The 12,714-nt window shown below is 52.5% G+C and overlaps 1 protein-coding gene across 1 annotated transcript; it reads left to right on the top strand.

Annotated features, from left to right (window-relative positions):
• The first annotated feature begins 5,795 nt into the window (after positions 1-5,795).
• On the top strand, positions 5,796-9,658 carry PPP1R3B (protein phosphatase 1 regulatory subunit 3B). The gene is made up of 2 exons (XM_074148032.1): positions 5,796-5,809; positions 8,767-9,658. Exons 1-2 carry the CDS (start codon positions 5,796-5,798, stop codon positions 9,656-9,658), a joined length of 906 nt encoding a protein of 301 aa, XP_074004133.1.
• Positions 9,659-12,714: the final 3,056 nt, after the last annotated feature.

Raw genomic sequence — 12,714 nt, 5'->3', positions numbered from 1 at the left:
GTATGGTGTAAACCAGGCAAGCTGTCAATGCAGTTGGACTCATTCAGCCTGCCTGAGAGGAGCTGAGCATCCCTCTGTCTCTGCAATCACATCAGCATATCGACAGAAATAGCCCCTCCAGCCCAGTCCTTGCTGTCCCTCTCCTGCAAGAGGACACAGGGTATTTGGAAGATTTGGGGTTCTAGTCCAGGGTGTGTCTTTATGCTCCTTTTTCCCCTTCATGTAGGAGGGTATGTACTGCTTACAGATTATTTCATTGTTTTTTTTCCGCACATCGAATCTGCACAACCAGGTACTCCTGGTTTCAAGCAAACAGCAGAAGGCATTGAAAGCCACTGTGTTTCTCTGCATCAACTGAAGTGTAACAAAGAAAAGCTCTAGGAGACAGGAGACAGTCAAGCCAGACATCTCCACAGTGCATGTTCACTAGGGGAAGGGATGCTCTCCAGAAAAAAACACAGATGGGTTGCACTGATTTGTACAATCTGGGGCAGACAACCAACCTCCCTTCTTTTGCTATGATTTTTCCAGGACTTCACTGATGCGAATGAAATCTGTAGGCTGCATGAAGGCAAGGTCTTGGAGCAGCTCTCTGAGAAGAACATCATAGATGTTGAGAAAGCAGGAGGCACCCTTCTCGGAGCGACTCGCCCAATTTTGGGTCCCAATCTCTGGGGAAGAGGTTGTTTTAAGCAGGTACCCTGTATATAGTGCCTTACCTTAGACTGCTATAACATTTTTTACAAGCATGTTGTATGTCTGGCCAAGGACTTACCTCTTTATTGTTCCTGCCTATCTATCATTTGGTCGCTCTATTGCCATTTTTTTTCTTTGTGCTGCCCTTTGGGCTCTTCCTTCGCTGGAGGGCCATTCCCTTTTTCTCTGTGGGTAGCAGCTTTTCTTAAGGCATTTGTAGTAACTTATTTGCATTCATTCCTTCCCCCATAGCCTCTCTTTTCTGCAAGGATTTTCATGATCTCCCTTACTGGGAATTTTTATTATTAAGAACCACAGTTTTGTACTACCCAGTCTTTTTCTACAACACACAGTACCAGGCCAGTCTTTGCATCTGGCCCCACACAGTCTTCTCTGTGCACGCTGGGCTGGAAGGGAAGGTGCCATGGTCTTCAGCAGGGCAGGGTACATGTTCCTCAGGGTGCTTGACCCTGAGCGCATACGAGATCCAAAGGGAGCCATGCCAAAGTAAATATCCTACCTCGGGCCTGCAGCCAATGTACTGAAGTAACTCCTCATTTCTGGACAGAAACAGGAGAAGCAGGGGGGGCTCTGCCTTGAAACATAGGTCCACAAAGTGCAGTCAAGAGACTTAACCGAGAGTGGGATTTCCTTTGATATGGGGGCACATTGAATGCCCTTTGCTTAATTTCCTGGGATGGCCACAGGTATTTAAGAAACGTGTAGACGTGGCTCTTCAGGGCATGCTCTAGTGCCCGGGATTGTTGGTTTGTGGTGGGGTGTTGTGTGTGAGGTTGTGGGGTTTAGTTGGTGGATGCTGCTTTTTTTTTTTTTTTTTTTTTTTTTGGGGGGGGTGTTGTTGTTTGTTTGGTTTTGTGTTGTGTTTTTTTGCTTGTTTGTGTGTTTTTGTTTTTTTGTTTTTTTTTTTAATGTGGTTCGACTCGATGATCTCAAAGGTCCCTTCCAACCACTAAGATTCTGTGATTCTGTGATTCTGTGAGTTTGAGACCTATGGAGATAAAAGAAGGGAGTCACATCACCTGACAGGGCTTTTCAAGCCTTTGCTTTGGTGGAGCTCTGTTTACAGTGACTCAACAGGAGCTGGACAGGGGCCTGGGACCACAAGGAGCTACCGGGCAACTCACATCACACATTAGACCTCAGCATGCAGTTGCAGCTAAGGCCAAGTTGGCTGGTGAACTGTAGAGTGAGAGAAGCTTTGTTTCCTACAGATTTCTGTCATGTTGCCCCTTTCTCCTGCTTTCATTATCCCAGCTTCCTCCACCGCTCCAAGACCAGCCCCATGACACGTGCTATAGATGGCCAAGGGGCTGTCAATGCCAGCTGGCCAGCTGGTGCAGACATCGACTGGCCAGCAGGCCACCTCAGCCAAGCCCCACTCCACTTTTGCTCAGTGAGGATGTTCAGTGGGTCTCTCCCCACCAGCTGTTGATTCTCACAAAATTTAAAAGGGGTCTGTAAGCTTCCCACTCCCCTGCCAAGTGTGGCTGAAACACTGGCATGTTGAGAATGGATGAGGGGGGACTGATGGACAGACAGACACCCAGCTCAGCCATGGAGATGTCCTTTCTGGAGGATGGCACTTCACGCTGCCAATGGCCACTGCCACTGCACTGGCCTGGCCTGGCTGGCTCTCCCACTGTGTCCTTGTGCTACCCAAAATAGCCTCTTCTGTTTCAGTCAGGCTTTCCTCCCTGACCACATGCCCTCGATGACAAAAATTACTCCAAAATTAGTTTCTCCCTTCGCATTTTGATATGAGGCAACATCTGATTAGAATTACTCCAGAGTTACTCTCACAGCCTTGCCACAGGCGGGTGGACTTTAAAAAACCCCCTCCTCTGCTTGGCGCAAGCATCGCGACCTGGTTCAAAGGCAGCAGCAGTTTCTCAGCACTGAGGATTTGGAAATTGCTGGCAAGTGCCAACATTGCAACAGCATCAGCCACACCACCATGGCAGGCACCATCTGCCTCCACGAGGTGCTGTGGCAAACACAAGGAGTCTGGCACCTTTGCTGCCACCCCAAGGACTTCCAGCAGCCAGGGATGGAGATCTCCCCTGCCCACAAACCATACCGTTGGGAGCTCCTGACTGAGCTGGGGCCGCAGTCGGGTATGGAGGGGGCTGGAGCCCCTGTGCCTATTGGCAGTGATGGGGGATGGCAGCTGGGGTGGTGGGGAGAAGGAGGTAGCAGGAGGGGGCTGCTGATCTGGGAGAGGGCACGAGTTGTGGGATGGGATCTGAAAGGTCCCTTCCAACCTAGACAATTCCATGATTCTATGGTGGCAGCCCCAACGCAGCTCCCTGGGCAGTGCTCTTACATCAGCCGCTCCACCGGTTTACAACACTCGCCCTTGAGCCTTGGCCCCGCAGCCTGCCATGGTGTGGACATGTTGCACAATGCCGCCGGCCCCGCTCCCCTTCCTCGCCGGGGCTGCCCAGCGGCCGGGAGGCCGAGCCGTTGCAGCAGCCTGCCGGTTCCTGACAGGGAGGAGATGTTCCATCCACCCCTGCCCCTAGCAGGTTACCAGAGGAGGGGTCCCCAAGGACCTACTCAAGCCTGCTGGTAGAGGTGGGTCTTGAGGGAGCGTGGTGGGGGAAGGAGGGCTGCCCCACAGGAGGGACAGAGAAGCTTTGCCTCCCCTCCCGCAGCATCCCAGGGGTGCAGGAACCACCATGTCCTGTCCCAGAGGGCCCTGGGGTAAATCCTGCAGCTGAACCAGGAAAAATCCCCAGCCCTGGTGAGAGAGTGGGACCCTCATTTCCGAGATGTCTGTCATGGATGGCACTGGCTCGGCAACACTCCCTCAGGGAGAGACAGCCCTGGAGCCTCTTCGCCATGCCACGGAGCAAGCTCTTCCTCATCCCTCAGCAAGGCGGGAGGGGTGGAAGGCTGTGGGGAAATCACAAAGACCACTGTGCAAGGGCCCAGCACAGAGCTAAATATAGCCACTATCTCGGCTCCCCAAAGATAACAGCCTGTGTCCACAGCCCACCACAACGCCCTGCCCTGGCTTCCACCTTTGCTTTGGGAGCAAACACTGAGCAGCAGTTGTGAAACACCCTGCCCTGCTCATGGCAAACAGGGCTTGTATCGCGGGGCAGAAACGCGCCCCTCAGCCACCTCACATGCATTCCTTCCCTAGCGCTGGGGGGGCTGGCCAAAACCCGCACCGCTCAGAGGTTAACCCGCATCTCCCCCGGCTCCTCCGTGGTGCTGAGCAGCCAGCAACACGCAGAAGAAACCTATGGCAGAGCAAAGCGACAAGTGTAAGCCAGGTCAGGGCTTCCCGGTTTTTGGGCTCATCCTGTTAAACTCACTGCTTCCACCTGAGTCTCTCTGGTGTCCCAAGATCAGGAATGCTGAGCCAGGCAGCGGTGGCCCTGCCTGGATAAGGGGAGGCCCCAGGGGAGAGGGTCCATGGGCCATGACCACTGTATCAGGCCTCTGCCTATTGCCACCAGGCAAATCTGAACGTGGTTCCCCTCATCCCTGCTGTAAACCCTGTCACTGAGTCACACGTGCTGAAATCCCACCATACCTTCAGCACACAAAATCTTGCTGTGAGTCTGCAGGTTTCCTGCAGTAGATATAGCTTTCAGCTCTCTCTCTCCCCAACTTTAAATCTCATCACTGCCTTTATCTAAAAAAGGTGTTTAAAACAAAAAACGATGTGGGGTTTTTTTCCCCTCAACAAAAGCCTTTTGCCTTGCAGAGTAATTAGTTTCTGAAATGGCAGCTTCCAGCAGGAAGTCTCTGGCTTTAACAATAGCCCTGCGTGTGTTTCCACAAGTTAATTGAAAACAAATGTTGACACTTCAATCCTGCTTTTGTGCTCTGTAAAGGAAGCAAGAGGGAGCAGCATTGCTTGCAGCTGTGCAGCTAGAGGCCAGATGTGGCACAAAAAGAGGAAAATACTATTATCCCCACCATTGCTGCGGGGAGAAGGTAGAGGCACCATCCCCACCTCGCAGCAGGCTTTACAGCCTCCGCTGCTCACCCACGGAGGTGGTCTTTGTCCCCAGAGCCGCTTCCCTGCCAGGGTGGCCAGCTCTGTGTCCACCCTTTCCATGGGTGAGGACATCGGGCTCTGCCGAAGCGGACTCGGGAGCTGCCCGGGGGAGCCGAGACGGGCACTGGCGGCTGGACCCCTTGGCCCAGCCGGCCCTGCAAAGCTGCAGGGGTCTGTGCCAGGGCATCCCCTCACCCGACAGATATTTTCAGGGTGCGGAAAACACCTTCCCAGCCGTGCCCAGGAGAGGCACTCCCGTGGGAAGGGTCTCCGTGCCAGCTGTGGTTTTTCCTACCGTAAGTCACCTCTACGAAAAAGTAGTTTTTTCCACTCCACACTTATAAATACTGTCTGGAAAGAGGATTTTGGAGTATCCTCTGGCGATTTCTCCCCAGCGCCAGCCAGCACTGCCGTCACAAGTCGTGGCCGTGTGAGAATCCCCCCTCCCCACCCGCCCCGGGGCACCCAAACACCCCGGGCCAGCCCCGCCGAGAAGGTCAGTGCACCCAGAAAAGGTTTTCCTGCCTCAAGAACGCGTTCCTGCGGTTTATCGCAGGATTTCCTTATCTCTGCTCATTTGCGGCGTCCGCCCCGCCCCGCTCTGCCCTCCCGGGCCGGCGGGGACAGCGCCGTGCCACCGGCGAGGGGCTGGGAGCGTGCGAGCCCCGACACCGGGGTGGTCTCTTCGTGCCAAAACAAGCGGCCCCCGCGCGGGGCTGGCTCGGCGAGATCCCTCCGCAAAAGGAGAGGGTCCCCGGGGTTTGAACCCCCTGGCAGGCCCGCTGCCGCTGTCCCGTCCCCGCTCCCCCGGCGGGGCCGCCGCCGCCGCCGCCGGGCACCCCCCGCCCGCCGCTCCCCCCGCCGCCCCCGCCCCTTCGCGTGCCGGGCGCCCGGCGTCCCATTGGGCCCCCGCCAGGCTGGGAGCGCGCTGATTGGCTGCGGCGCGGGCTGGCCGGCCGGGAGGGGCGGGGCTGCGCGGGCGGGCGGGCTTAAGGCGCCGGGTCCGGGGCCACCGCGGCGACGGCTGTGGCGAGCTGGGGGGGAGGGCGTCGGGACCGGCCTCATGCACTGCACCAGGTATGGCAACGCCGGCGCTCACGTCCTCCTGCCCGCCGCTACCGCCGGTGGGGGCGTCCCGCCCTGCTGCCGTTTGGCTTCCCCCGGTGCGGGTCGTGGCGCGGCGTTACCGGGGCGGGGGGGATGCGGCACCTTCCAGGCTTGGCTGTTGGTGGCTCGCCGGGAGCGGTGATGGGGTGGCCGCCCCTCCGCCGCGCTGTGCCCTGTTGCCTCCTCTCGGGCTGGCCGGGGCGTCCCGGAACGGCGGTGGTGCCGGGCGGCTCGGCTCGGGTGTGCAGCGCGGCTTTGGCCTGGAGAGCGGAAGGGACGGGGGGTAACGGGGGGGGGGGATATCGGATCGGCCGGACCTCCGGTAAATGCCTGTGGGAATGGGGGTCTGCCCTCGGAACAGCTCGGCATTTCCTGGAGAGGAGGAGGAAGAAGAGAGCAGAAAACCCGAGCGCTGTTTCATCCCGCAGCGTGTCACCTCTAAAAACCTGTGGCTCCAGCAGCTGCTGCGTGTCCAGCCCTCTGCAAGGGGGTCACCTGCTCCCAAACGGCGCTGGAAGCAGGATGTAGGCGATCGAAGGGGTCTGATAAGTGCAGGTATAAATAGTTCCTTTGCTCTGACTTCCTTCTTCCTAGAAAAAGAGGAGGGGAGTGTGAGCAGAGAGACATCCTCATCAGGAGAGGGCAGAGCTGCGGGAAGATGTCCGGAGGCAGAATCTAGTCTGTCTTCCTTTTGAGAGGAGGGGGAAAGGAATCGGCCCCCGTACCTGTGCAGGGCTGCCTGCCTTCACCGCTGGCTTCCCAGACCTCCCTTTTCTGCTCTCAAAAGTATTTCTCTGCTGCCACCTTCGAAGCATCTGAAGTTCAAGACAGCCAACACTACCCCCAAAAGGGAAACCTTCCGCTGTTGGCTGTGAGTTGGGCATCAGCAGGCTCTCAAGAGCAGAAGGAGATGTCTGGGGTATCAAAGAACCAAAAAAAGGCAGTTTGTAAAAGCACGTAGCTCAGCCTAGTAGTAGGTACAAAAAGCTCTTACTATATTTCTTAGCTTGGAAAAAAGCTCCAAGTAATGCAAATCAGGCTGGATATTTCTTGCCTCTTCATGCTAAAACTGGTGAATAACCAAGACTTACTAAGAAACCTGACTTCTCAGCATTATGGGAATTCAGCTGAATAAATTTTCCTAGGAAAAGATGCGATGTGGATGAAACTGACCCAAGTAAGAGAGAAGCATTGGAGGCTGCATTAATTTAAAGGAGGAAATGACCTATATAAAGTGTGTGTGAATAAAAAACTTCACAAAAACAGGTAGAGATGAGCAGAAGGGTGTTAGCAGACAGGTGGATCTGCTGTCTGTCTTGTATAGCTGCCCTTAAGTGGGAAGGAGGCGATGCAGGAGTTAGCTGGTGGGTGTGTTGGGAAGCAAGCCCTGGCACATGTGCTCTGAGTAAACAAATGCCCTTGCTGAATGGATGCTGTGAGAGCCCACTCAGAGCCGCTCTGTCGGCGTTGCAGGGTGGGGAGTTAAAGCACTGAATCGGAGAGTGTAGCTCTTGCTTTTTCTTGGCACGGGGATGGTGATCAAGTACTAGAGCTGGCTGTACGTGGCTTTGGCAGCAGGAGCTCTGCTGTGTCATGTGGCTGGCGGCTGCTGCTACTGCTGCTGGCTCGTCCCGCTCTGCGGGGTGGGAGCAGCTTTGGAGCCTGGTCTGCAGCCAGACAAGGAATTTTTATTAAGGGAATACTCTGTGTTTAAGGTCAGCTGCAACGCAGTTGACTTAAGGGGGATGTGTGTGATAAATCTGTCCAGCAGTTTATCTAGAGCCAGGCCAAAGAGATTCTGCCAAAAGCCTCCATCCTAACCTCGGTGTAAGGGGCAGAAGCGATAGGTACAATGGTCTGGGAGCTGCCTGGCTGCAGAGGCAACTCCAGGGCTACATCTGGCAAGGTGCTGGTTGGGAGCTGCCCTAAAGTGGGTGCACAGAGAGGGATGGTGCTGCATCCCTGGAGGAATGGGCTGGAGGCAGGGAGGCTGTGGTGGAAGGGCACACAGCCTGCGCTTTCCAGGGGAAGGACTTGTTTCCAAAGGCTTGGTCAGCCCTGAGTAAGTGAGTTGGGTTTGGCAGAGCCCTGTGGCTATATGGACCATGAAGGTTTGAGGCTGGAACTCCATGCTGGAGGTGAAATCTGCTGGGCCATCTGAGCTGGCATCTGTTTTAAAGTGCAGTAGTGGGAAGAAAGCAGCTCCTCTGTAGGTGTAGGGCAATGTCAGCTGAGTTTCTTCCCTGCTGCTGCATCAGACTGTTGTTATCCTCATTATACCATTTGCAGGCATTTTAGGTGGAACAGTTCTGAGAGACAGCGATGAGCAAAGTACATAGCTCAACCAAACAAGTGCTTTTTAGCCTCTAAAAAATACCGGACATTTAGGGTTTTATGAAAGGTGAGGTTAGTTGTGTACAGTAGCTTGTGACAAACGGAGTTACTGCCCCTGAAGAAGTGCCTGATGCCCTGGGGAGAGTCTCTCCTGGAGGGAGGAGAGCGCAACAGGAACACTGCTTTATGTAGCATTGAGATTTGATAAGCTGTAGGTTTTGTGGACACCAGCAGGACTGAGGCATGGGCTTTGCTTTGGGTGAGAAATGCTCTGGAGCCTGCTAGTGCTAGCCTAGTAGGACAGTGTTTGTGTGTGCCTTCAAATGGTGACTCTGTCCCTGCAGAAATTAGAAGAGATCGTGTTCAAGGGCACAGCAGGCTCTGGTCCTGCCACTTCTGCTTTAGCATGTTTCTCACCGTGTCTGTAAATCACACCATACAAGTACCTGCCTTTAAGCTTGAGGGACTTGTGGGGTGGATGGAAGCAAGTTTCTTTGGGATGGCTGGAGGGGAAAGTGGTGTAGCATATGTCTGACAAAAGTCATATTAAAATGCTTTTCTAACATCAACTTACCCTTCTTCTTATCTTCCAGAGTATTAGACTATTTTCCTCACAAACAAGCAATGGCTGTGGATGTAGCAATGCAGCTGTACCTGTGCTCTTCACCCTTGCGAAGAGAGAAGTGTGCCTGCAAAATTGCTCCGAAGCCAAGCAAGCCATTGCGGCCCTGCATCCAGCTGAGTACCAAGACGGTGCTGAATGGGCCAGAAGAGGCAGCAAACTCCTTCACACACAACAAAGTGAAGAAGAGGGTGTCATTCGCAGATAGCAGAGGCTTTGCTCTGACAATGGTGAAGGTGTTCTCGGAGTTCGACGATCCGCTAGATATTCCTTTCAACATCACCGAGCTGATAGACAACATTGTGGGTCTCACAACAGTGGAGAGGGACAGCTTTGTCCTGGATTTTGTTCAGCCCTCTGTGGACTACTTGGACTTCAGAAACCGCCTCCAGGCAGACTGTGTCTGCCTTGAAAACTGTATGCTAAAGGAGCGATCCATTGTGGGAACAGTGAAAGTGAAGAATCTCGCTTTTGAAAAGACTGTGAAAATCAGGATGACGTTTGACACCTGGAAAAACTTTGTAGATTACCCATGCCAGTATGTCAAGGATACTTATGGAGGGTCAGATCGGGACACATTTTCCTTTGACATCAGCTTGCCCGAGGGAATTCAGTCCCACGAAAGAGTTGAGTTTGCCATCTCCTTTGAGTGCAACGGGAAGGTGTACTGGGACAGCAACAGGGGCACAAATTACAGGATCATACGGTCAGAACTGAAGTCTGCCCAGGAAGCCATCTGCCCCCCGCGGGGCCCTGACTTTGGCAGTGCCTTTGACCAGTTTGGGAGCCCTCGGTGCTCCTATGGCCTCTTTCCCGAGTGGCCTAGCTATTCGGGCTATGAGAAGCTAGGGCCTTACTACTGACCCAAGGACAAAGTCCTGATTGACTAACTGTTGCTGGCCTGGACACAGGCCTGGGAGCTGGTCTGACCATGAGGTGTACGGAAAGGTGGAAGAAGTATGTCTCCATGTAGCTCTGCATAAGCCTCCCAGCAAAACCAGTTGTGCCGTGGTCTGCTGGCAGTGGGCTTGCAGTCAGGGAAGCATCTCTGGTATAAAGGGCTGCCTTCCTTGCCTCAACTCAGATAACTGGCTCTCCAGATGCTCAAAGGACCAGGAGCTGTTGCTCGTGTGTCTCTTCAGTGCTGCTACTCCTTCCTCTTCTATAAAGCTGCTAGTCTCCAGGGAAACGCTACAGTGCTTATATCTGTCTGAGCTGTGTAGTGGTGGCTGGTTTGTATTGCTTGCCTAGTGTTAAAAGGCTTTTTCAAAATATGTTCTAGTATTAATTTTTAGTGGGCTGTACTGCAGCTGCAGGGTTCTCCTTGCAAAGCTGGCCCATGCCTGTCGGTAAATGGAGTGGTTGGCTTGCGGGGAATGGAGTCCTCTCCTTGCACGCACCCTTGTAGTGTGAAGTCCTTCCTACTGGAGGCAGAAAGGGTGTTTTGGAAATGAAAATGCAACGGTGATGACAGCCAGCCATATTAGGAGACGTATGTGCCTGTGGGAGAGGATCTGATACGCTTAGTCATGGGTTGTTTTATCAGCTGATCTTGAAAAAACTCTGATTATACCCTTGGTGTTACCAAAAATAGAAATTAGCTGTAGCTGTGTGGTGCTTGTAACACAACCGTGGGTTGTCAGCCTTGACTGCCTTCTCCAAAGCCTTCCTGTTTTATTGATCACTTGTGATTAAAGATGCTTTTTTCCTCTGTGATGGACATCCGAAGTCAGCTGTTGGCCATGCTGGGCCCTGAAAATGCAGTTCTTCCTCCTGTGGACTGTAAAACAGGGTTTTGTCCAGCTGGGCCCCGAGTCCTGTGCAGATGGCTGTGCTCAGATGTTACAGGAGCTAAATGTAAATGGGCCACTCAGCTACTTTTTGCTGTGTCCTGTTATAGGAAGATGACTGTTTACCTACTGTGGTGGAAGTGCCTTGACTGAGAAAGGTGGTATGTGTGATCCCAGGAAAGCTTTGGGATAAACAGGCTTTGGAAATTACATTGCATTTTAAAAAAAGATCTCCTAATGTTTTGTTACTCTGTGCCATGGACTGCTGCACACGTGAGGATGCCGTGGCTATACTGGATGAACATGAACATGCTGGGCTTCCATAGCTGTTGTAGCTGTAGCTGCCACTGCACTCTGTAAATGCCCAAGCTTTGTGTCTCTGCCTGTAAGCGGCTCACCTTACCTGTGCAAAGAACTAGCTGTGAGGAGTGTGAGATGGGGGGTTATCCTGATGCCACCCCTGGATGTGAAACAAATCACTGGTGTGAACCCATCCCTATCTTCAAAGAGGTGGCTTGTCCTCTGGGCCTGCTCTGAGGTGAGGTGGCCAGTTGTGCAGTGCCAAAAAGCCTCACAAAGCTTCTTGCGTGCCAGTTGAGCAGAATAACTTAATCCCTCGGCTCAAAGGCAGAGTTCTGAATAGTTTGTAGAAATAGAGGTCAAGGGAATCTTACTTTTTGTAGTGCATAAGCTTTATATAATTTTTTGGATGCCTGTAATAGCCTATGGATGGGCTGGAGAGAAGCAATGGGCTAGACTACTTAACTTTTTAAACCTAGCTTTTAATTCTGGAGACTACTGTATAAAATACTTACAAGCTGTTTTACCCTAACCTAGAAGGGATACTATGATCACTGTTGGATGCTGAAAGGGACAAGAAGAGCTTGCAGGAAGAATCGCTGGCCTTCAACTGCTGCTTTTTTTTTTTTTTTTTTTCCCAAAAACCCAACATCAATGCACATCATCACTGTGCTTGATCACTTAGTCCAGGTGGTAAGTCTATTTGCTGGCCCAGAGCTCATCAGGCTTGGTTCCTCTATTCAGGCAGCTTCTCGAGTCAGCCCTTAAAACGTGCATCTGGTCTCTCCTGAAGGGACTGTTGCCTAGCTTGGCTTGAACCTGCTTTTAAACTTAAAGCAAGTCTGATCAACACTCTCTCTTTTTTTGATTTAGTGTATGGTGTTTAATGCTGTAAGACACTGACTGTAGAAAAGTTAAGTTCTCCTGGCATGCTGCCATGCCTATGGAGGGCTGTTTGTGGGCTGAAACAAGGCATGTATGTCTGGGGTGCTGTGGATGGTGGTATCTCCTTATGGGCCTGTTCATTTTCAGGCTGTGGATGGGGCGTGCTTAGGGAGGAACATGGAAAATAAGCTAGAAGAGCAATGCCATAAGTAAAAGCTAGGCTGGGAACTGATTATTTGACCAATAGTGGTTTAAAAATACTACTTGTGGCCTTTCCCCTTTTCCCTTTTTCCATTGCCAATGTGAACATAGAAGTGAGGGGTTGCTGTCCTCGCTCTATGCCTGGAAGTGCCTTGTGGGGTGTTTTGCATGTTTGTTTTTAAAAGATATTTTTGTACACAACATTCAAATGGAAAATGCACTTTATAATTGCCATGTAATGACTCTTTTAAAACTATGGTTCTGTTTTTATCTGATTGTTAAAATAAAGGTGGAACAAAATGTTGGCTGTGTATCTTGCCAGCATCTTATTTAAACACCCATGGGGCTGGGGTGGTGATTTGGACATGGGACCAGCTTCCTGCAAGTGGCCATTGGCAGGGAGGAGCACACGTCCACAGTGGACTCTACTGCCTGAAACAGGAAAGAGCTGCCTATTCCTGCTGCCTTCCTGCCAACACAAATGCTTCCAGAGCATCCAAAGCAGTGGGAAGGAGGAGAGGAGCCAGGCCCTTGTCTCCCTGCTGTGCAGTTTCTCTACTAACCACTGTGTTCCGGAACTACTCTTCACTTGTTCCCTGTTTGCAGTGCCAAGAACAGCCTTTTCAGGTTTTTCTGCACTTATTTCAGGTCAGTCTCAGTCCTTCCAGCCCACCTGGCTGGTTCTGGGATCAATGCTGACACTCTCTCTGCCTGGGTACTGGGGTGTGATGGGTGCTAGGAGG

This window comes from Numenius arquata, chromosome 5 (genome assembly GCF_964106895.1).
Source record: "Numenius arquata chromosome 5, bNumArq3.hap1.1, whole genome shotgun sequence".
Lineage (NCBI taxonomy): Eukaryota > Metazoa > Chordata > Aves > Charadriiformes > Scolopacidae > Numenius > Numenius arquata.
This window is presented reverse-complemented; position numbering and strand designations above follow the sequence as displayed.